This window comes from Melospiza melodia, chromosome 6 (assembly GCF_035770615.1).
Source record: "Melospiza melodia melodia isolate bMelMel2 chromosome 6, bMelMel2.pri, whole genome shotgun sequence".
Taxonomy (NCBI): domain Eukaryota; kingdom Metazoa; phylum Chordata; class Aves; order Passeriformes; family Passerellidae; genus Melospiza; species Melospiza melodia.
Window position 1 is genome coordinate 15791873 of NC_086199.1, and position 24213 is coordinate 15816085.

Genomic DNA, 24213 nt, shown 5'->3' on the forward strand with positions numbered 1-24213 from the left:
CTCCAGAACCACAAATCCAGCACCTGTCACCAGTCAACTCACCACAAGTCCTAAACAGCTAAAACAAGAGAAAGACAAATACAACTATACAACTGCTATAGAAAAAAAGAAAGAAAGGGGAAAAAAAGGAAATAGTTAATTTTTTAAGCATAGAAAGGAAGGGGCAAGAAAGAAAAAAAGAAGTCCATACAGGAAAAAGGACACAGACAACCTAATAAAAAAGGCATTTTACACAAGAGTCAATTAACAGGAAAGGAAGTGCTAGCCATAAAGATTCTACAAGATATGGAATATATGAGCCACAAAAAGAGGAAGAAACAAGTGCTCAGAAATACCAATACACTAGACGAGGTATTTTGTATTGACTGAAGCCAGGCACAAAACAATTTTTTTACAGACAGCAAGCTTGGGAAAAGAGTGATTTGAAATAAGAATGGAAGAGACACATGACACCTACCCAAGGTATTAAAAAATAAATTAATAAAGCATGCGTGGACCAAACACACATATTTATGTGGGATGAGACTACTTCCTAGTTGGTATGCATGACTGTAACGAGTCTTAAAATTGTGGGGTGGCATTGAAATGACAAACAGTCACACTGAGCATTTGTCCAAAAAAAAAAAATCCAAAAAGGCCTTTCCAAATAAAAAGTTTACTTTGAAGCTAGTGGTTGAACAAGAGACTGAGAGATGCAAAGCTTTCCAGAAAAGAACATTTCATTTCACCTCTCTATGCTTGAAGGCCTTCAGCTGAATTGAAGTCATAGATGTTGCAAAAAAAGCTACCAGATTTGGAACTAGATTACCAAGAAGAAAGCTACCAGATTTGGAACAGGATTAACTAGACAGAGATTCTAAACAGTTTTGAGTATTCGACCTGTTCATTTTGAATACAAGTACTCCTTGCAGAACAAAGGCAGTAACTTTTAAATCTCTAAAACCCTGCCTGATCCAGCTCTGTCTCTTCAATAAATAAACTTACCTGATTTTAGAACAAAACCTCCATTGTTACCACTGGCAAATTCTGACCTTTATGACTTAAGGGTCTCATGCTGAGCATGCTACTCAGCAGACTGGAATAGAAAGGATAATCCTGAACTATGCCCCATATCTTTAGCCACTCTTCAGCTACACAGCTTAGTTTGATGGAACTTGATGCTGAAGACTAAATCTACCAAAAATTTCAACTCAGCTGTCCAGGGCTGATGGTAACACATTCATTCAGCATGATAAGTTACATGCATTATTTGAAGCATTCCTTTCTCTAGATGCATCTGCCATCTGCTGATAAATTCCTGAGAAGTAGAATTTTTTATGTCACTAACATCAAAATGAGCACTAAAATATCTAGCATTTTTGACACACCAAAAGGAATTTATTGTTTAGTGACATCTGCTATGAATTTGGTACAACTAAAAGTGTTATACAGAAGAAAACAAAAAACAAATGAAATGAGTAGTGAATAAATTACATGCTTAATTTAGTTTTCATTGCTTTGCATTCATCTTAAAAGGAGAAAAAGCAGTGAGTAAACAGAAACTTCATGTGTTCAGCATGAGTTGGTGAAAACTTCTTTAAAGAGAAACAAAACTGGCTGGTAGAAGGCACAACTCTGTGGTGTAACAACACCATTGTAAACAGACATACAAATAAATGATTCCATGCACCAGGGATGAAATCCTATACCTAATGAATTCAACTGTGATTATTCCATTTCTTCCAATGAGACCAGGAAATAATCTGAGTAATATGCACAATTAAAGGGACAACACTGTACCTCCCAAACATGTAACTATTCCAACACTTACTAGGTGATAAACTTGTACTGTCTATAAAGATTCACTTTAGACTTGATACTGATCACTTATTTGCAATGGTGGAATAGAAATACTCCCTTTTTCTTTCTTTTTTTTTTTTTTTTAAGTGGATTGTTACACAGTAATTGGTTCAGGAAATAGAAATAAAGAACAATAAATGCAGCTCACCAGTATCCCAAGTGCTGATATTGTGGGGAGCACTAGACTGGTGTTCCAGCTGCCTCTTCATTAGCTGGTTCATTGTCAGAGCTCCCAAAGAGCCTCTTTTCATTTGTCTGAACTGAGCTGCAAGTCAAAAATGCAAAAGGATTTCAGGAGCTCAGACAACATTTAGAACTACACTCATTTACTGATCTTACAAGCCAGCATGATATAAATTCTGAAATGGCAATGAGGGCTGGCTCTAAGGATCTTGCTCAATTCAATATGCACCTACATACAGCTACACAGGGTACAGTTGTGGCCCCAATGCCATCAGCCAGAAGAGACTTGGGTTCACGGTGTCAACTGTCAGTGCCTTTTTACCTCCAAGCATTATGAAAGCTAATCAAAAGACTTGGCATCTAGGAAGAGGTAAGATCCTACCCCAAAACTCCCATGCTGGGAGGCAATAAATGTACACTCGAGCCTCACTCACATGCATCGTACCAAGGAAGGAAACTCAGTCTCCTCCCAGCACAGCATGAGGACTGCTGTGTCCATGCTGACCCTAGGAAAGCAAATCACTGACACTGTGTACCACAGCATCCTTCATGGGAGGCACGAGCTGAACTTGCCTCCTACACCCCACCCCTCAGGCAGAGCACCTGCACATTCTGCTGATGGGTGAAGCCAGCAGCCTTTGAAGATGAGACCTTTCTCTAACTTCACTGCCATTTATCTTATAGAGAGCCATCAAGCAACAAATATTCAATTTTTATTCATCCAACAATTTACTTCATTAAAAAGATTGATTTATGAGATATGTGTCACTCAGAGTAAAACCATAAGGGAGACTGAAGACTTTTGGTTCATATCAATGTGGTGCTTAGGAACATGACTTAGTGATGGACTGGTAGTGTTAGGTTGGACTCACGGATCTTAAAGCTCATTTCCAACTTAAATGATTCCATCTATTTCCTCTAATTACATTGAAGAAGAAAGAGAACATACACAACTTCTGACTTTCTCACTTTTTTCTCCATTCATTAAAAAAATCAAATTGAACAAGCATAAAACATTCACTTGGACAATTGAGCCTGAGCAGTATACTTCCACAACTGAAACTAAAATCATTGCTCACTGTATGAAGACAGAGTTTTAAGGCCCTGCTTGAACTGCTGACACAAGTATCCAGGAAAGCTTTTAAAATGTTTCCCTGAGAATAGCTTTAAATTTTTCCTCAACAGGCCCTTAGAGCAAGACCAACAAACTAAAATCTTCTCTTAATGATCATTTTCATCTGTTGAACTACATTCAAGATCATTAAAAAGACCAATAACTATGAGGTAGTTCCATTATAAAATTCTGAACAGTAGCCATCTAAGCTCTGAAATTAGACACAGAATTTCACATAATTAACTCGACAAAGAAGTACAGATAAGGGATAAACTGCAACTTTCAGAAAGTCAAGAAGGATTGAGTGCCTTCTCCTAAACTTGCTCTACTCATTTTCTATCAAAGAGTTTAGAATTCAGAGTAAGCAGAGTATTCCCTCAAAAACAAAACAAAACAAAACAAACACAGGCCTTGAGTAACAACAACCAAAACAAATACTTCAGTTAAAATCTGCACTGAAATTATTTTATTAGATGAAATATTTATGTTTTTACTCATTACATCCTTTCCCTTTATATCCTTCTGAAGTGCATTTAAACTCCATTTTTTGGCCCAAGTACAGCATTTCTGCAAAGCTGCCCTGGTATAACTGAACCTGTAGAATTGAACCAGGCCAAGAGACCATTCCATGCTTCAATTTTGAAAGTTATTTTGCAGCTGCCTTTCACACAAATTAAGAGTAAAATAGAATTTCCATCATTTCTAGGACAATGATTTTAAATAGATACTTTATCACTTTATCAAGCATAGAATTTCCTGATAAAAGAATAGCAAATAATGTTAGAACTGACAAGACTGCTTGGAGTGCAGATGACTGTCAAAATAGAGAAAATTATCTCTTTGAATTTTCTCTAGCAGCTTTTTGTGATTGCAATTAAAATTTTTTCATGAATATATCATATAATTAGGCTATTGTTGAGCAGGTTTGGATTTCCAGGATTATTTACCTGATTTCTCAGTGAGAGCAATGACTTCAAATAATGATAAGGAAAAAACAAACAAACAAACAAACAAAAAAAAAAAAAAAAAAAAAAAAACCACCAAAATCCAAACCACCAGAGAGCTACCACAAAAAATAAAAAAATAAAACCCAAAACACGTCACAGTTGCCAGCCTTTGAACAGTGCTGGATGCAGCATGATTGCTGTGGACCAGCATGTGACTCTGCATGCCTGTGACTGACTAGTGGCAAAGGGAACTCATCTGGTTTCAGCTGGGGTAGAGTTGGTAAAGCTGTGGCTGGTACAGGGCTGTGTTTTGGATTTGTGCTGAAGACAGGGTTGATAATGAAGAGATGTTTTTGTTATTGCTCAGCAGGGTTTACACAAAGACAAGGCCTTTTCTGCTTTCCACGCTGCCACTCTGGGGGTGCATGGAAGGCTGGGAGGAGACACAGCCAAACTGACCAAAGGGACATTCCAGACCTTATGGCATCATGTTCAGTATATAGTGAAAGTGGGTGAAAGAAGGAAGAAGGGGGGACACATTTGTAATGACAGATTTCATCTTCCTAAGTCACCATTACTTGTCATGGGGCTCTACTCTTGTGGAGATGGCTGTACACCTGCCTGCCCATGGGAGGCAGTGAAAAAATTCCTTTTTTTGCTCTGTTTGCATGAACAGGTTTTGCTTTCCCTATTTAAGTGTCTTTATCACAACCCATGAGTTTTCCAGGTTTTACTCTTCCCATTCTCTCCCCTGTCCTGCTGGTGGGAGCGAGAGCAAGCAGCTGCCTGGGGCTTGGATGCTGGCTGGGGTTAGACCATGACAGGGGGGAAGGTTTTCTCTATCAGGTTCTCTGCAAGAAACCTAACAAGCACATTAAAAGATGAGTAACCTTCATACAGTGGTTTGCAACATTTTTTATTTGTTATCTACTGATCTGGTCAGCCCTGTAGAATTCTCTACTCAAAGAGAGAAGTCCAATGGCAAAATCTTCCCATTGCAATGATGTATGCTTTGTGTGGCCAGGTTATATTACCTGTTTGTGTTACAGAAGTGCCTTGTGCTCACAGGCCTGATCAGGGCCTACTATGCAAAGCACTGTAAGGATACATAGTAGAAGATTAAAATCATTTCAGCCTAAATGTACAACAGACACAATGGAAGAATTCATATCCCTTCTTGCAGTTGGACACTGAGGCAAATTTCCAGAAAGAGGAAAGAAATATTTACATAGGAATGCAGGTTCAACATCATATAGGTCAGGAATCACTAGCACTGGGCTAAAAGCAAGAGAAATAGGTCTTAACTGGACCCTCTTCAGCTGCTTTAGTAAGTGACATCTGTATCATTAGGTGGCCAACAAATGTACTCTATGAGATGCACATGACCTGAGATGCTTGTGGGAAAACTGGGGAGGTACACAACTAGCATGTCTAAAATAACATTCTTCCTTTAATAAGCCTTCCAATCAAAACAGCAGACGATGAATTTCCAAAACTAAAATTTAATATTGCTATAGCAATCTGAAATTGAAGTTCAGCAGGACAATTGAGCTGACCTAGCAGTTCATTGGTATAAGAGGAAGTAATTTTCCCTCCCTTTTTTACTAGCCACAGTTCTGCCCCGCTGGCCTTCAGATGGGTCACCTAGATGGACACACCATTCTGAATTTTGTTCAGGTACCTCCACCTTAACATCTTATCTTCATGTGCTCTGTTAAGCCATCTGTGATGTCTACTGCAAACAACAGAGTTCACTTTCAATTGAAGTGCTTATGGGAATCCCAGACAAAGAGTTACCACATTTCAGCAAGCAGCTGAGGAAGTGGCATTCAAGGCATTTTACAAAAATTGCAAGAGATTTTTTTTTCCTAAGGTACAGCAAAAAAATGTACCAAAGGCCATAGTAACAGCCCTGTGGACCCTCATCTTCTGTTTCTGTGCACTGACAGTTGACAATGCTTTCTCACAGGGCAAAAGAAACATTCAGCTTTAGTGAATTGCTGCTTTTAGCTGCTACCTACTTTAATTCAAGAAAACCACATTTGTCAAACTTGCCACGTCCCAAGAGAAAATCTTTAGCTACTACCTGTTAAAATGCTGCTGATCACCAGAGATTTAACAGTTCTAATGATATCCAAAACAGCTGTACTTCAAAGAATCAAAGGAACTCAGAGGAAGGAATTTACCTTACATGCTGTGCATCTCTTGCACAATACAGTAACTTTGATTTTAATCCTCAAACCAGAGGTAAACTTACTTGATATGGAAGAGTGACTACTTGTCTCTGGAACACCTGCTTCAAGGGTTGGTGCAGATGATGACTCTCTTGGCATTTCCAGCGTTGAAAGTCCTTTGGCAGCAGGATCTGCATGTGAAAATTGTGCTTAAACTCTCAGCACTTAAAATCAACAAAGTTTTTAATCTCCCTTCTCCCTAGATGCCCTTTTCGCATCATTTCAGTCATCCATTCACCATCTGGCATTCCCAGCAGTTTTAAAGCGATTCAGTGTGTCTGTCATAACAATTTTTATAGGGGAACAGGGATCTATTTATTAAAATCACTTTTTAAAGGAGACTTCTGCCTATGGTCTTTAGAGCTCATGACTAATAAATGCACATAGAGTTTGATATTGATCCCACTCAAGTGATTATTGGAACCACCAACATGGAAATAAGAGAGAGACCACTGAGACAAAGCTAGTTTAAGTGACAGCTTAGCATCTTTTAAAAGCCTTAACTCCAACATGCCTACAGTTTTCATTCAAGAGGCTGTTGACCTGAAGATTCACAGTTTAAAATTCTGCATTAAAAAGGTTCCACGTGGTGTTTCAGAACTGGAACGGCCCTTCCAAGCAGTTTCAAGGATAACAGTGTTCATTACTGCATGAAAACTGGCCTTTTTTAATGGTCAAAAAAAAGCACTGAGTCTAATTGCACAATTCTTTCAAGGCCACACTTCTCTACATGAAAGGCTCAAAAGCACTCAGCTCTCTTTAATTTTTATAAAGCTCCAGTAGTTCTTCAGCTTATTAGAACCATAAATGGGACAACAGGCCTGAAACATAAAGGGAACAGTGTAACTATGATTACACGGAACAATTTCACCTCGTAAAAGTGGAATATCCTAAGAAAAATTTATACTGTGATTCCCTCTGAAGCACTTAAGAAAAAAGTGAGGTCAGGAATGCATAAATATTCCCCTCACTTCAACAGCCACAAGGAACTGAGGCCTCAAGGATTCTGTCCTTTTTCATTAATATGTCAAAACACATGGTAAAATTCTAGTAACTGAAAAATCCTAGGGAAAAAAATAGCCAAGAAATTTAAAAGGGAGCAGCATACTATTTTTCAAACTGTTTGATAGATCCACTTGGAATCTGAGGAAAAGCTAAAGCTCACTTCCTCTCCACCAGAAAAAACTTAGTAACAGAACTTTGCATTGAAATCACCTGAAAAAAACACTTAGGGTATGTAGAGGATTGTCCATGTTTGAATTATAAACCTTTAACAAACACAGACCAAGAAAACTTTGTGGATACCCAGTACAAAGAAGGCTTCAAACAGATTTTAGTGCATAAAAATAAAATATATGTGTATGTCTATGTGTATGTATATGTGTATGTCTAATGCTCAGCCTTACACTTTGTGATCCATTCTGCTTTCCACTGCCTTATGCTGGCAAAAGAAATAAGGGCCAAAAACCACTACACCAAAAGAGAATCAGTGTAGCATGGACTGGATTAGGAGGGTAAAAGGCATGCAAGTATGACCATTTTTCTGACTCCTAGCATAAAGGGGACAAGGAGTTTCATTCCCTTACTTGGATATCAGAATGAGTATTTTTGTCACAGAACTCCACTTCCTTTTCAAATGGGTCCTTTAAACATCCCTCATACCTGAATGATTAGCACATTCTTTGTGAGAAACATACACCTGAAAGCTCTCAGCTAGCACATCAGATGCTATAAATACCCACATCTCACTGTAAATATACACATCCTTATACGGGTCGGTTACTAAAACCTTCACACAAAAATAAGCCTTTTGACTGGGTGAGTGAGCTCACCTGCCTCCTTCTGCTCTCCCAGCTTGTCAAGGATGTTAAAGGAAATGTCCAGGTATTCTCTCTGAATAGCACTCACAGCAATCTTCCTCTGCTTCCTCTGGCGAGGAACAATCTGAATCTTAAATTCTGACTCCTCAGTCTCCCCTTCTTGTTTCTGCTCTGTGTTTTGTTCAGTGTCAGATTCTGTATTGGTATCAAGTTTATCACTTTCTGTTTGCTTTTCAGAATCTTCAGGGACTTTAATAAGGACTGTCTTTACATTTGGGCTTGGAATTGTTCCACTAGGTTTAATTTCCTCCACACTGAGCTCAGAGTTATCATCAAGGGACATTTCTGGAAGGGCAGATGATTTCTGCAGCAGGTCCCTTTTCTGTTTCAGAGTTAGTGAGTTTCCAGAGGACACGTCCTGAAATTCTTCTGTCTTGACTAACTCTGAAGAGTCCTTCTGATCTTTGGTAGAAATAGAAATGACCTCCTCTATTCCTGCTGAAGTACTGTTGCTTGTATCCTTAGAACTAAAGTCTTTGGAGCAATCTTCGATGCTGAACTGCACCAGTGGAGTTGTGCTGAGGCTGAGTGCAGACACATTGATAGGAGTTGAAGGAGATGAAACAGCGGTTTTGCCAGAGACCTCATCATTCAGCGGGTTTGTTGCTTCTTCTTCTTCATCACTCTCCACTATTCTAAGGGGAGGAAGTGGTTCAAAGACTAAAGAGTCACTGTCCGAAGTGGAGAGCACTGAATGTTTTTCAGGACCCGATGTTGAATCAGAGGACAAATCTATCAGATCTAAATCTTCCTTGGGATCAGCAATTTTAACTGGGGAGTCCACTTTCACTTCATAGGTCTCCATGCAATTTAGCCTAACCTCTGGTATGACAGGTCTTTTGGTTTCCTGGAAGCTCTCTGTATGAGGAAGGCTCTCCTGTGTGTCTATATTTTCGGCTTTAGTGGAGGAGTTCTGCCGAGAGCGTCCATAGTCGCTGTGCCTGTGTGTGGCAGGGACAGGAGGCTTGTCTAGCTCACAGCGGTCTATGCAGGACTTCCTGCGGTGTTCGTCTAGCGAGAACAGCAGGGAGTCTGCGTTCCCTATATCAAGAGATTTTTGTTTTAGAGAGCGCAGTTTTTTTTTCTGAATGCTTTCTTCTCTCACACAGCGTAGAATACTGTCTTGTAAGGCCCCCGTCTCTCTATATTCAGCCAGCTCTATTTCACCTGATCAAAACAGAAAAAGCTAATACTACCTCTGTTGGAGACTTTTGGCAGATACTTTCATCTTTGTATCACAATTCAACATGACTGACATTTTAAATACAAACCCAGTATTAGTCAAAATTGCCCACATTTTGTTTTAACCTCAGAACCAAAGTACATGGATTTTTACAACAAATAATAACAAAAACATGCTATTTAGATAGTAGAGTTTACCTAAATGCTGTCCAAAGTCTATTCATCCTGGACACAGGTACATGAAGATAGATTGTTTAACCTTGTGCATTGAAAGGAGATGTCATAGACTTGTAATTTCCACAGATACTTGGGATGGCTGCATGTAGTACACCTATTATTTACTGCAGCAGAACAGTAAAATGGAGGCCTCTGATTCAAGAAGCAAGGGTAGTATTGGCAGTGAGGATATTGCAGCACAAGCCTGAGATCAGAGAATTGTTCCCTGGTGATCCTAGAACCATCAGTTACCAAGCACCCAGTCCTCCCTCCTCATGCTGGGGAGGAGGGCAGTGAGCACGGCTGCACCTGCTGGCACTGCCACTGCACTGGCACTTTGCTATGTGAACACACTCATTGAGAACATTTTCAAAGATTATCACCATTGCTGTTATTATGAATCATATATTTCCACATAAAATATGATATGCCTAATCATTACTATCCCCATATTTTAAAACACTCCACATGCAAATCACCATGCAGAAAAAAACAGTGATAGAAGTTTAAGTATTCACTCTAGTCAGAATCACTTCCCCTCCCTCTGCAAACACCTAAATGAAAAAAAAAAAAAAAACAGGCAGGTGGGTGGTAGTGAAAATTGCTTCAACTTTTTTTTTCTATTGATTCCAGACACCAAAATTTGAAATAAAATTTTAAAAATTTGATTTTGAAAACCCCATTTTTGCCAATGGAAAACCATAACACTTGCAGCAGCAAAACCAAATTTGCTTACCATAGAGTCCCACCTTATTAACAAAATCAATTTCTCAGAAAAAATTATTTAAGTAAAAAGTCTTCAGCCCAATGGTTGAAGCAAATTCAAAAAAATCCTCTTAATTGGTTTTTTAATTCAGAAGAGTAATGTTTCGAAAAACAACTGCTGATTTTAGGTATTTTTACTCTGGAGTGCCTATTTTGAGATTCCTGAAAGATAACTCACTCAGGGAAATGAGTGTTCTTCAGAGTAGTTATATTAAAATTAAGGAGTGCAACAAACTCTACAAAGATAGTTGGTATAGCTTGAAACTAAGAGTAGGAAATTTTATTTCTGCATGAGTTTATACCAACAAAACAATTCATACTTCTCTGAGCATTCATCTCAACTGGTTGATATTTGACCATTTTGCTGCCACCAATTCTTTTCAGTCTTGCAAAGAAAGTTTGAGACTCTTTATTGCAAGGTCCAGTTGGAGTATCATGAATATCAGATTCATCAAAAACACTGTCTTCCTCTGCTGAGAAAGAAAAAACATGATTACTCTTAAGAGAGGGCAATTTCTTGAACGAAAAGCTGTCTATGTAACAAAACCTCAGCTAGTGTCAATTAAACCTGAATTGAAAAATGAAGTTTGCTAGAAAATTTGTATCCCTGGTTTAATTTGTCATTCTTATTACATCCTGATTTAAGGTCTGAGAGAAATGAAAAATGGGTTACAGTGCAGCAAAAGTATAACAAAGCTTTTACCATTCTAAGGTGATCTTCTCTACTAATAATACATATAATACTTATAATAATACAAGATTCTTTAGTTAGAAGAAATACACTAGATTGGGACTCTGACTTGAGTAAACAACTTCTGTCTTGCTCAGTCAGAAATGGTAAATTGAAGAAGATGGGAATTAGTGAAAGAACTACAAGGTAAGGAATGAGCCAGCAAAATAAGAAAGTGAAAAAGGAAGAAATGGATAATCTTGGGAAGCTGATAATGGTAACACTAATAGAATAAGAGTATGAATTATGAAATTACTGATCTAAGTAATAATAGTAAAATATTAAGCACTGATTTGAGACCAGCCAGACAAAAATGGCAAAGGAAAAGAAAGATCCAAATCTATTTATCTATCTAAAAAATGCCATATTGTCCATATGAAACAGCTATTAAAAACAAAACAGAAATTAAAAAAAATAAAAAAATCTATCATGTGGAATCATTCTGTAATTCTACATCCAGTGATTCATCTCCAAGGAAATAAGAAACACTACTGGGACAATAGAAAAAAAACAGAGCACTCAAAAGAAAAACAAAGTTGGCCTTGTTTATTGTAGCAAGCAAATATGGAGAGGAAATGCATTTGGTGTCTGGGAGTGAAGGGGCAATAAGTCACAGAGCTAGAATGGACAAAAACTGAAGACTTAAATGAAACATAAATATTTTCAGTTCTGAAATTGCTGGAAAGGTGCTAGTACATATGAAGCTATGAAACTGCCACCTAAAGGCATCAGGGACAAGATACCTAATTGAAATGATGAATCCAGAAAAATCAGTCAAGGTTGATAGTAATAATTTCTACAGTAATTGGCTTTAATAAGTTAGAAGATCACTTTTAATGTCATGTCCTATGTGTAACTTCTTCTTCCCCTTACCAACAAATGCTTTTTGTCACAAGATTTAGCATCAGTTTTACAGCAGTCTGTACACTTAATCTCCACAATGAAGTTTGGCAGAAAAATTAGGAGAAAAGTTTAATACTGGCAAAATCCATCTTCAGCATATGAATTCTTGCTGCCTGACAACAAAATCCTCATCTGTTCACTATCTAAACACCACCTCTGATGATGACAGCAACACACCCACCCACACACACACTACCTGACCAGTGGTTAAACAAGTCTCTAGAAAAGGTGGGAAAGGCTTCAACTATCCAAGTCCCTGGGGAATTGTATTCGCTGCTTTTTGTAGGTCAAAGAAAACTTTTCTACATCCTCCTTTTTCTGCAGTCCTTCCACAAAGGAGGAGAACAAGCCCTGTTGTTAAGTCAGTATTTACAGAGTAAAATTTGCCCATTTATGGTCCTTTACTTCTGTGCAGCCCAAAGCCCTTCACAACAGCTTTGGAAAGCAAGTAAATATTATTCTCCTTACCGTAAACATAAGGAAACAAAGCTGAAGTGAGACACAAGGCCACCCAGGGAACCAGTATGGGACAAGCTGGGTATTTGGGCACCTTAATTTGTCTTTAAAATATCTCAGAATCAATCCAGAAAGTTAATGCTCTTTATAAATGCATTAGTAAGTCATTATGAATTAAGTCATTAACTTGTCTCAAAATAAAGACAAATTCATAGTAAGGCCACAGTTGTGTTTTAGCCCTCCACTAGCAATACAAAATGTCCAACTGAGTGAGGTTATGCAATATGTAGTTTAGATCCACATTAAGATTGCTTTAATTTGCTAGAGCAGAGTAGTAGGGTGTTCAGGTAAACAAAATGTTGTGCTCTTGTTTTTGTTGTACATCTTTTCACAAGCAACAAGCAGCAAAATAAGAAAAGATACTGACATGAAAACAAGAGAGTTTCTTGGATTTTTCTTCAGAAGAGTTTTCTGCATACTACAAACACTATTTGAGAAGGAAGATGTGAACAGCATATAAGCAGCTAAAAGGCAAAATAGCTGAAAGAAGGCTACAGAATGTCAAAAGAGCATGTTAATCACTAACACTTATTGTGTAACAAACATCACAAACCTAAGGAATTACACTCAGTGACACCGTGGCATTTGAAGCCCCAAGCTTGCACCAGTTCATATCATCACAGTACCTCTGCTACACCTCGTAAGCACATACAGAGCTCACCATCAGACACAAACTATTGAACCCTTCTTTTGCCTTTAGACAGCCACCTACACATTTGCATTAACCTTGTCAACTTCAGCTCCTTTAAAGAGAAAAGCAAACTATAGACTCAGTTCACAATCTTTTCAGTATCGATATTTGCTACTATTTCATGTCATTACAAAGTTAAATCAGAATGTGGTGTCACACTGGTTGCACACCTTGTGTGATGTAGGATCAGCTAGCACTGCCTCAGGAAAGGCCAAGAACTATCCAGGCATGGTGACTGAACCATTATGTGTAAGATTCACTCCCCTGGGAGATGAGACCACTGTGTTATGCTCAGCCTACAGAGCAGCTGAGAACTCCTTTTACCACGCATGGCTATCCTGATCAGGTAAGTCCCACTTCAGACTCAATTACAAATATTATCTTCTAAAGTTCAGACCATATTTACCATTCTACAACATCTGCAAGACTTAGTGAATTGAATCAATGGCTCTCATACAAACCAGAGTGTTAAAGTACCTTTCTCCTTTTCACTGTATCGGCTTATGTTACTGTTGTCACTATACAAAGGACCAGCAGTTGCATGGGGCTTGCAGCTGTGATACTGAGCGTTGAGGGTATTGACTGTGATGTGGATTAGGTGAAGTACAATCTTGCTGATTTCACAGTCTCTGTAGGGGTACTGTTCAGCAAAAGAGAAAAACTTCAGCTTAAAAACTAACTTTTCTCCTTGGATAAACATTTAGGCAGTAAAACAGAAAAATTACAATAATATTGTCAGCTGGATGTCCTTTGCCTTCCCTTCACTATTCATTTCCAAATATATCATGAGAAGCAGGACTCTTGTCAGCTTTGTACACAGAATTATTTTAATAAAATATTAAAAGTCCATATTAGTAACATTTAGTGTCTGCACTTCCTTGTGCACCCTATAGACCTGCTAGAAATTTGTTAAGCATATCAAAAGTATTCACAGCTCCATTTCAGTGCATAAATGCATTACATTCTAACAGCATTTAACAGCATTAACTGAAGAATACAAACTGCTAAACTGGCACATTCCTCCATTTAAAGTCACTACTCAGTTGTTTTTTTTTAAACTAATTCGAAGTTACTCAAAATACTCCTCACTGGAACTCCATACATCATTTTCCCATTTTAATATCAGTATTTTCCTTTCTCCAGTAAAGTTTCCTCTCTCAAGTAAACACTTGAAAGACAATAAAGACTGAAGAAGCACAGAGGAAGTCAGAAGCATAGACTAAATCCCAACTATTTCAGACACTGAAATTAAATGCAGTCAGTGCATCAAAGAAAATTGTCCTTTACAGTTCCATTCACTTGCCATACATTAAGGTGTTCCCTGTAACAAATTTATAATTGAAGTGTAATTTTTTTTCTGTGGACAGTATCTTGTTAAGACCACTCACCTTGTAGAGAATAACAAGCAAAGCCTTTAACCACATCTGCCGAATGTGAGGCTTGAGGGACCAGAGGGAACAGCGAGGAGGCTGCTGAAAGTAATGCCTTAGCTGAGGACAAGAGCAATATTTCAACACCTGCACCACCAAGGGAAGAAGGTGTTTTCCCAGGTTGATGTTATAGTCCATCACCTGAAAAGAACACAGGAGTTACCTCACCAAAATCAAATCCACCAATGTTAAAAAATAAAATAATTAATACAGTTGAGGTATTAGGTAAGTGAAAGGAAATCAATGGTTTTAAGAAAATCTCACTGCCATTTAAAAGCTTTCTGCTAGCTTGCCTAGCTCATTTTAGCCAGACAAGCAGAATGAAACAAAGCAAATGTGTTCTGAAAGCCTTTCATCCAGCACAGTTTAAATTTTAAGATACACTGGCAAGTTCAGAAAATATATTACGCTGAAATAGCCTTGTATTATGGCACAAGTTGATCATGCTTCAATACACAAAACCATTTCATGTATATCCCATGTTCAACAGGATGTACCTATGAGTTTTGGGGGTTGAGTAGTTTGGTTATTTGGGTGTTTTGTATTAACATTTTAACATTGTACCAGTAGTTTTCTATATTTTTCTCAAAAGGCTTGCAACATTAGGCATTAGGTCTTTTTAAGCCCCAGGTTCTGGAATCAGGTATCACATTAGGTTCCCACTCTCCACTGAAGCTAAGAGTGTCCACTATGTTATGCAGGAAGTTTATGCACACAAATCCTAAAGGATCTAAGACTAAAGCAAATGAAAATTATCTTGCTCTAAATAAAATACTCATCAATCTTAAGTAGTGGTGTTGCTGCAGACAGGTTGCTGTGATTACTGTTGGTCACATGCCTTGCCTCCATCAGGACCTTTGAGGAGCATCATGCTATTTGGGGCCAGTGGTTTGAATCCCAGGAGTGATTCACAAGTGCAGTGAAGCCATATATTCACACCACCCTGGCACAACTGTGTTTCACTTGAAACTGCAATGCCATTTTTTATCATCTTCCTATCAGTCTTCCAATATGAACTGTTTTCAAAATCACACATGCTGAAATCAGCAGTTAAACTAGATCACAACAAGGCTCCACAAAGCCCTTGTGATGCTGCCTTATGCTGGTTGACACCCAGGAAGGTGCAGCAACAGGCCAAGGCAATTTCAGCACAACTCCCAAGATCTAATCAGCAGCTCTCTACATCTAAACAGACAGTCTATGCTTCTTTTGTTTTGTTTTGTTTTGTTTTGTTTTGTTTTTAATAGAACAAGCAGAAGAGACTAATTTACAAACACTAAACTCGTGGTCTCAAGTTCTCTCCTGAACAAGCCAACTAGAAGTTTTTCCCTGTAAAAATTCTCCAGTTTGACGTGCAGCTGTCTCAAATACTTGTGCAGAGCTGAACAGATGAATCCCGTGTCTATCCATGTAGGGTGAGCCAGTCGAATATATGATTTATAATCACCAAATTCGGTCCTACCCCATAATGCCGCGTTCGCCCAGGGAGCGAGAGTTACACAGCACGGGTACGACAAGCTCGTCCATAGAAAGGAGACGGAGCGCAGCCTAACGGAGCATATCCCGTAAAGCAAAAACGCCTGCCGCTGAGCAGAGCCATTTTCCAAGCTGCCGTGGGAAAATAAGGAATGAAGGAATAAAGGAATGAAGGAATAAAAAAGGAAGAAAGGAATAAGAAAGGAATAAAGGCCGCGGGAGAGGCGGAGCGGAGCCCGCGCCGGGACAACGCGCTGCGCAACAGCGCCACCGCGCGGGCAAACAGCGCCCCTGCAGAGCAACCCGGGCTGCCGGAGCCCAGAACACTCGGAGCTCACGGTGAAAAATTTGATTTTTGGTTTTGGTTTTTTTCTAATCGAAGTCTCCACTCGAATCAAGCTTGGAATCAAAATCAGCGAACCAGCAAGAAAACCTAATCCCAACCTTTGTGGAGCTTACGGGGAAAAGCAAATATTTATGGCTTGGGAAAGAAGAGCAACTGAAATAGATCTCTTAAGAGCTCAGTACTAAATTTTCACTCTGTAAACACATCTTCAGATTACAAATGGCATTTCTCTCGCAGAAAAGGTGATTCCAAACACAAAGCAGCCTTACAGTAAGAAAATAATTCTCCCAAAATACAAATTAAAGTTGATGTCTGCTGCACAGAAAAAAACCCTGGACTACTGAAGCTCTCAAACTCCTTTTGATATCAGAGGAACCAGGATTCAGTTATAAAGATTTAAACACTAGTGGTGAATTTGGCTCACACAAGACATTTTAAAGGTGGAAGAGAAAGACAGGGGCTGATATTTACAGTTGCAGTAAGGAGCACTTCTGAAAATCAGTCCAATTATTATCACTGAAATTTGGGCTTCCAAACTTGGAAAACACTTGGAAATCAAATGTGGAAGATGCTGTTCTGTGATCTGAACTGCCACTTCCAGACTCTCAATACAAGAGCAACAGGTCTGAATCTGCTTTTACACTCTTTAATTTAAAACTGCACAAATGAAAGATGATTAACACAGAGCTCTGGGACAATGGAACCCAATGCATTTGCAGCTACTCAGTTTGCATTAACACCATCTATTCTGCTTCCTGAAATATGAATCTCTCCAGCTGTGAAAGTTTATCCAACTATCAACATCACATTTAACTTTGAAAAATCACTGATTCTAATGCATGAACCAGAAAATCTTGCTAAGATCTTCAGATCCAGAAGAGACAAGGATAGCTTTGAGCAATGTTTGAAAGTTACAGAGGACATCTGAAAACACAGCCCTCTTCATCCCCTAAGGTAATCCTTTATGAGAGACTGTGATAAGGAAAAAGCACTGAAGTGATGATGATGCTCCACTGCAAATAGGAATATTCTGCAAGTGCACAACATTTTTCAGACCACTACCACCTACTACTCTATCAGCGGGAATTGAGCTTTAGAAAAGTCTTGCGAGGTAGAAAATTATGGTCTTCCTTACAAGATGGAGAAAGAAGGCACAAGGCAAGGATGTGCTTGGTCATTTATCACAGCAATATAGGCAAAACTTCATAATGGCAATAGCACTCCCTAGGAAAGGCAGAACAGAAAGTCCTGGTGCACTGTAAGGAAGAAAAATGAGCCTCCGGCAAAGTGCAGAATGTTGAAGAGTTCACTGACTGTGAACTCTTCTTCCATAGGGAAACTCATCTTCCATAGGGAAACAAAACAAGAACAGGTCTTCCTGAAGAACAAAAGAGGAAATATTCATGAGGAAAGTAAGGCATTCAAAGGCTAGTGAAAGAAGGCAGAGGTTAGAAGCAGTCTCTAATTTCTCATACAGTGGTAGTATTTGCATGCCTCCATGCACACAAAACTGATCTCTTCTCCAGTAATGCAGCAACTTTAGACTACCAGTGGAAAGAAATTTCTTCACAAGCTGAAAATGTCTTGAAGTTTTAAGTTCAGACAAGAATTTTAAGAAGGATTGTTGAGATATTGGGACACAAGACAGATGATGGACTTTGGACCTGGTGGCATAAGAGGTTTGATAACAGGATACCTTGGCAAAAACAAACAGAACTTTGAGGATTGAAAGAAGATTCAATCAGACTGGTTTACTGGAAAAAGAAAATTTCATTAAACTCTGCAAGAAAGAGATGTTGTAATATGCATAAGTTTGTGATTTTAACCTAATTATTGAAGTAAATGTTACTAGTCTTCCTAAAACAGTATATAAGCATTGGTAGTGCACAACAAATTCAGATTCTGATCACCTATCAATCTTGCCTCTCTTCATTGCCAACATAGGATTATTACCTCATTCAGCCATTATTTCACTACAAAGAAGGCTGTGCTGTAATTATTTCAACAACAGGCAATAATAAATAGCAGCAAAAGCTAGTAAGTGCCTTCACCTACTTGTGCTATTCCAGCAATAAAGGCGTTAAAGCATGTTGAGACACGCATTTTTTGGGGTGCAATCATGAAGCATCCTTCCTGCTGATCGTAGCCAAGCAGGACATACAGATGGCGCTTGACCGTGTTGAAAGCTTTGGCACTGCTGATGTCTGACTCTGCACTGCTCTCATCCTTTGCCATGAACTTCATCAGCACTGTGATCAGCTGGTGGACAGTCTGGTGGTCAATCCCAGCATCCTCTGGCAGCAGGTCTTTTATTGTATTATCGTTCTCTGGGGAAGGCTGTCCTATGGGCACAAGAGACATTGGTATCAAACACTGGAGAACACTGTGTAACCTCTGTAAATCCAAACAATAGGGTACAGAACACACCAGAATTTTTTCCCAGAGTTCATCGCCCCATTTCTGCCCAAATACAGCCAGTGAAATTGCAGGAGACAGGCATGCACTTCTGAGGACATTGCTCCTCTGTTGCCTCAGGTCCAACAGCACAGAAACACCTAATGTGTCACTCATCTCCATTCCTCAGCTTTCCCATGCTTAGTGGAGCACTTTATTTCCCATCCCAGTGCATTTCTGCCATATTGAACATTATTACTCTTCCACATCCATCAAATCCTACTGCCACTAAATTCTCATCTGGTATGGTTATCAGTCTTTCCTCAGTAAACATGAACAGACATCAGTCTTTGCCAGTGGAAAATGTACAAAATGGCAAGGGTAGGAAATATGAAAAGATGTACAAAATAATGATTAAATAAAGAATGAAGACTTCCCCTATTAGCACAAACCTGTATTTCTCTTAAATAACTTGTAGTATTAAAAATAACTTGTAAATAAAGAGTGTTATTTTAATATTCTAATTTACCTATATTCTCAATGTGATATTTGGCTATTCTGCCAAAGGATTCCTTTGCTGGCACAACTGCATCTGTCTTAGGTTCTTCACATGAAAAAATGCAATGCCTGTACTTTTTTAAAATAGTTTTAAAGTGTGTTGCATTTGTATTTGTGGGTAAACAGAAGTTTGTTTGGCTGTTTTGCAAAGCATGGGAGATGGTTATCATTTCTATGACAGGTGAAAACTAAAACTATGCAGGGGGCAGGAATTTTTGGATCCACTTCTACTAAAAATAACTTTCCTTTATTGGTCTTATTTGGGTTGGAAGAAATAACAAACTTTATGTTATACAATATTTTTTATTCCAGACAGTTTTCACTGGAATTTTTAACTTAAAAATCCTCCTTCAAAATGGAAATTCTCTACCCAAGCTTCTTTTGGGCTAAGATTTGCAGAAACAAAAAGAAAACAATGAATTCTGAAATAATTAAAATCAGAAATAAAGCAAAACCATTTTCAGAAGTACTTCAAAAATGTACACAGAAAGTAATCTTAGCTTCGTGGACATAAACTGAGAAATAATCTTTGATTCTTATATAATATTACACCCAGGTTAAAGTTTTCCATGGAATTATATCATAAAGACACAATTTTTGTAAGGATGATATCTGTCTGTATTATTCAGCTCTATTTATTTTCATCTCTATAACATGTTGTGAGATTTTCAATAAAATAAAGAAGGAGATAAAACGAAATGAATGATCTGATCATTTGGCTCTGAATAAATCCTGGTTCTGCAAATAGAATTCAAAGAGTAATTATTCTTAAAAGATTAAACCACTTTATTTTCCACTTGCTGAACAATATAATTTAGAAGATTAGTGATAAAACATTCAATTTCAAAAGTGTTTCATAACTCTAACACAAGCTAACAGACACTTCCCAGGATGTTTCCTGACATTTTACTTTTCCAGAAATATTACTGCACTTTCTGATCCATTAAAGATCTCATTTTGCATACTGCACCCTCAAGGAAAACTATACAGCAGGATACAGCGGACAGAGCTTCACCCTGATTTGTTTCACAGCCTTACTAAGGATCAAGTCTATAGAATGTCATTCACTCAGTTTTTATTTCTGACGTGGGAACCTGCAAAAAAACAGCAATGGAGAACTACTTGTTTAAAACTACAGAAACTGTATCATTCGAGTTCAATCAATAGATCTTCAGAGTCTGGAAAACTTCTTCTGCTGTCTGGAATGAGTCTTAGGTTATATCAGGCCTGAACTAAACATTCATTTCATAAACAGAAGATACACATGATACCACATGAGGTGTTTAAATCCAAAGTAGGAATGCAAATCCAAGACAGCTCTGTCTTTACAGTGGCTAGGGTAACTTTTATCCCTTAAAATTCACGAGCATTTGTATGTGCCTATACTAGGTATACAGATACAGACACCTATCCTCCCCAGACCTCATCAAAACCTTCTCACAAACACACAGCCAGGTAATATACAGCCTCCACGCCCTAATCCAATCTAGCCTTATCTCCAAAGATTCATCTCTTTATTCATGTGTGCCTTATGTCAGACCCCTTCACCTTCAAATTACTTTAAGATATATCACAATGTAACATAAAGCAGCAAATCAGAATGACATCATGCTTCATCATCCCAACTGTGATTTCTATAAGTGAAACTCTCTCAGTGACTGTCCAGGATACTGCACAGAACACAGGAATATGATCCTGGTGTTTAATCCACACAGAATGCACACTGAATTCAGCTTGCATTTGGACTGTGCAAGGATGCCTGGTTTAGATCTAAAAAGAACAGATGAGCATGAAAACTGGTTCATTCAAGGGCTATGTATAAAATACATGTTTTTCTACAACAGATGTACATCCTCCATTTAGGAGTCAGTCAGTTCCTTCGCTGAAACACATATGCTCAGAACTGCCAATGTAGCATTAAAAACTGAAACAAACCTCAAAAAAAAAAATTTTTACAAACATACAAGCTTTTAGGAAGAAATAATAAATATTGGGCAGGAGAAAAGGGACAGTAATTAGTCTTCTAGTTTCCAAATCATCTGCCATATCCTGAATCACATTATCAGAATTTTCTTGAGCTCAGTAGTTACAAAACATTTTATATACACATTTTTAGTGGAAACTTTGTTTTAACCTTATGTGATGAACTACTTAGGCCTGGAAAGTAAAGTGTAGCAATACCAAAATACATCTAATAAAACCACAATGGGTAACAACGCCTACTGTGGGACTGACAGTTCTTATGCAACAAATTCCTTTAAGCCCAGTATTTAGCAGGTGGTTGGTGCTGTTAAATGAAGAACAATCATCCACTGATATACCTGTTTATTGCATCATGATGTCACTTGTTCCCTCTGTGAGCCTGTGACAACCCACACATATGTTCTGTAAGGAACTAGTTTATTTCCAGCTCTCACAGGGCTAGCACAGCAGGGCTATATCCTGATAACTCAGAAATTCCCCTATTTCATTTCACAGCTTAGTCAGCTCCCACAGTGACAAGGTATCTTCTTTTCAGCTGATCATCAAATAAGTTGATATATTTTGATTAGGAATTTGCATCTGTTGGAAGTATTTCAAGTCTTGAAGACAGAACATGAAAAGATCTGAATCTGACATCTTTTCATTTCCAAATCATCAGCCTACACAGCACTCAGAGCAATAACTGTCAGTAGCCACAATTATTAAGAGATTCCTTGGATCCTGCTGTGCTACCTATTCTACAGAAGCCTGACAGAAGGGTGACATCTTCAGAAAATGTCAGTAAATACAAAATAAGGGACTTGAGATATTTATAAGCATGCAGAGTGTAATATACAGTACTGACAGGCAAAAGCATTCTGTCTGCTGTCTTTAAAATCTGAAGGACCCAAAGATCTGACTCAAAACAACTGACCCCTGGGGCCAGTCTAGCAAATATTTACTTGTGGGCAATCAAACAGAGGAGGATGAGGTACTGCTGGCATAGCTGACGGACTCCAAAGTCTGTCTTACAACTAGAGGCAGCTTTCATTACAGACTGAGAGCAAAGCTTCAATTTACACTTTTTGGAACCGTGCTGAGATGTGATTCATTTAGACAACTTCCATCTTGTGCAAGTTTATCTCATGATTCAGCAAGAAAGTCAGAGTTAGAGCCTTCCTTTTCCTGTTCCATCAAAACACACCTCTTTTGTCACACCCACCTGGTGTTTGTTCTGGTGTTCCTCCAAGTGCTGGTGCAGACTGCTCATGTCTGGTCAAGCTCACAGCTTTAGAAAAAAAACAAGAGCAACTCTGTTTAATAAGGCAGCACTGCCATCTTACACTTAGCATACATTCAGTGCTAGCACATTTATGTTCGTTTACTCATGCACTGTTGTCAGGCAGTGAGTGTAACTGCTTGGAACATGTCACTTGTGTGCCCTACAGATTTTGTGCACTATGTTCTATAACTCTAATTTTCTCCATCATTTAATTTTGCTGGTACAAGAGTCAGCACACAGGAGTCCCTGTGCAGCATCAGTAATTGGTCATGAAGGATTACCTAAGAATTCCAAAATATTCAGGGGTACTGTGTTGGAAAGAATATATATTGTAGTGTTGGAAAGAAAATTACCTTTTAAGTTAATTGTTCACTAGCAACCAGGTTTGAAAGTTTTATCAGTTCCTATTACATGGGTAAGAGCAATGTGAGAGGTTCAATTTAAACATAAAGAATAATCTGTGTTTGCAAAATTCTCTAAATGAGAACAGACAAGCTTCATTTCTGCTAGGAAAGGTATCTGCATGGCACTCCAGACAATCCCATGGTTTTCCAGCACTAAGTCCTCCTGTAGAAGCCATCAGGAAAGACATGTTGCACGGACATTGTTTCCTTACCAACAGAATGCTGAATATATTCAAAAATGCATTTGAGCCATTAACAGCTGTTTTTAAGACATCTAGCATATGCTGCATGCACTGATTAATAATTATAATTAATAAATATATTAGTAATAGAGGATTTTTTCAGTAAAATCTGTATCTATTTAAGACAAATCTACTGCATATTAGCCACAAATAAAAATAAATATCTAGAAAAGACAAACTAGTTTTGGAGCATTTTATTCTGGCCTTTTAAACAGACACATCTAGACACAATTTGTCTAAGTTCTTTGTCAAATGCCCTAACTTGTCATTATCAGAAACCAACTGGATAAATATTGACAACTCCAATGTGTACCCATCGACGGGATACGATCCATGGGGAGAAGATAGAGGTGTGTCACACAAACATAAACAGGTACTCAACGAATTTTGGTGGTTAGGGTTTCGGGAAGGGAGAGCGCTCTCTTGGACTCGGCGGGTCCCTTGACGCTGTCCCGCAGGGAGCGCACGCTCTTCTGGCGGTTACGCGCGAAACGAGCCCTCTTGATCTTCCACATTGCCGCATCACTGAGGTTGGCCACGTTTGTCCTGACAGCAGTGATAGCTTTGCAAATGCAATGGACCAAGTTAGGATTCATTCCACACCATGGGGAGGGGTCCTACTGCTGCCAAGTGCCAAATGCAACTGGGCCCCGGGTCCCACTTCAGCCAAGAAAGTTTCAAATGGGCCCACGGGGTCCATCTGCAAGGTACTCATGTGCATGCCCTCATTCTGAAAACCATACAACCCCAAGGGGCATAACTGTGTTAAAAGATTATGCTGGTCAAAAACAGATTCTTGAAGCCAAAAACTGAATTTCAGGCTAAGAGAATATGAGGTGCCCCCTATTTAAAACAGCAGAAATCTCACAAGTATGGATCACATTTGGTGTACTCAAACCTAACCATGGCCTCTAGTTTT

General features: G+C 38.6%; 1 protein-coding gene across 9 annotated transcripts in view; it reads right to left on the reverse strand.

Annotated features, from left to right (window-relative positions):
• The window catches only part of UNC79 (unc-79 homolog, NALCN channel complex subunit), a 108454-nt gene that overhangs the window by 38696 nt on the left and 45545 nt on the right, over positions 1-24213 (reverse strand). For 4 of the 9 annotated variants that reach the window (XR_010028278.1, XM_063160066.1, XM_063160070.1 and 1 more), the window contains 9 exons: positions 23677-23856; positions 22589-22654; positions 18508-18794; positions 14589-14771; positions 13678-13840; positions 10681-10833; positions 8150-9364; positions 6341-6448; positions 1988-2104 (listed from right to left, as the gene is read on the reverse strand). Coding sequence is in view for 8 of the 9 variants with exons in the window: in XM_063160066.1 (XP_063016136.1) it covers positions 1988-2104; positions 6341-6448; positions 8150-9364; positions 10681-10833; positions 13678-13840; positions 14589-14771; positions 18508-18794; positions 22589-22654; positions 23677-23856 (2472 nt within the window). In the remaining variant the exon portion in view is untranslated. The remainder of the gene's footprint in view (positions 1-1987; positions 2105-6340; positions 6449-8149; positions 9365-10680; positions 10834-13677; positions 13841-14588; positions 14772-18507; positions 18795-22588; positions 22655-23676; positions 23857-24213) is intronic. The other 5 variants (XM_063160067.1, XM_063160065.1, XM_063160071.1 and 2 more) reach the window with 3 other exon arrangements.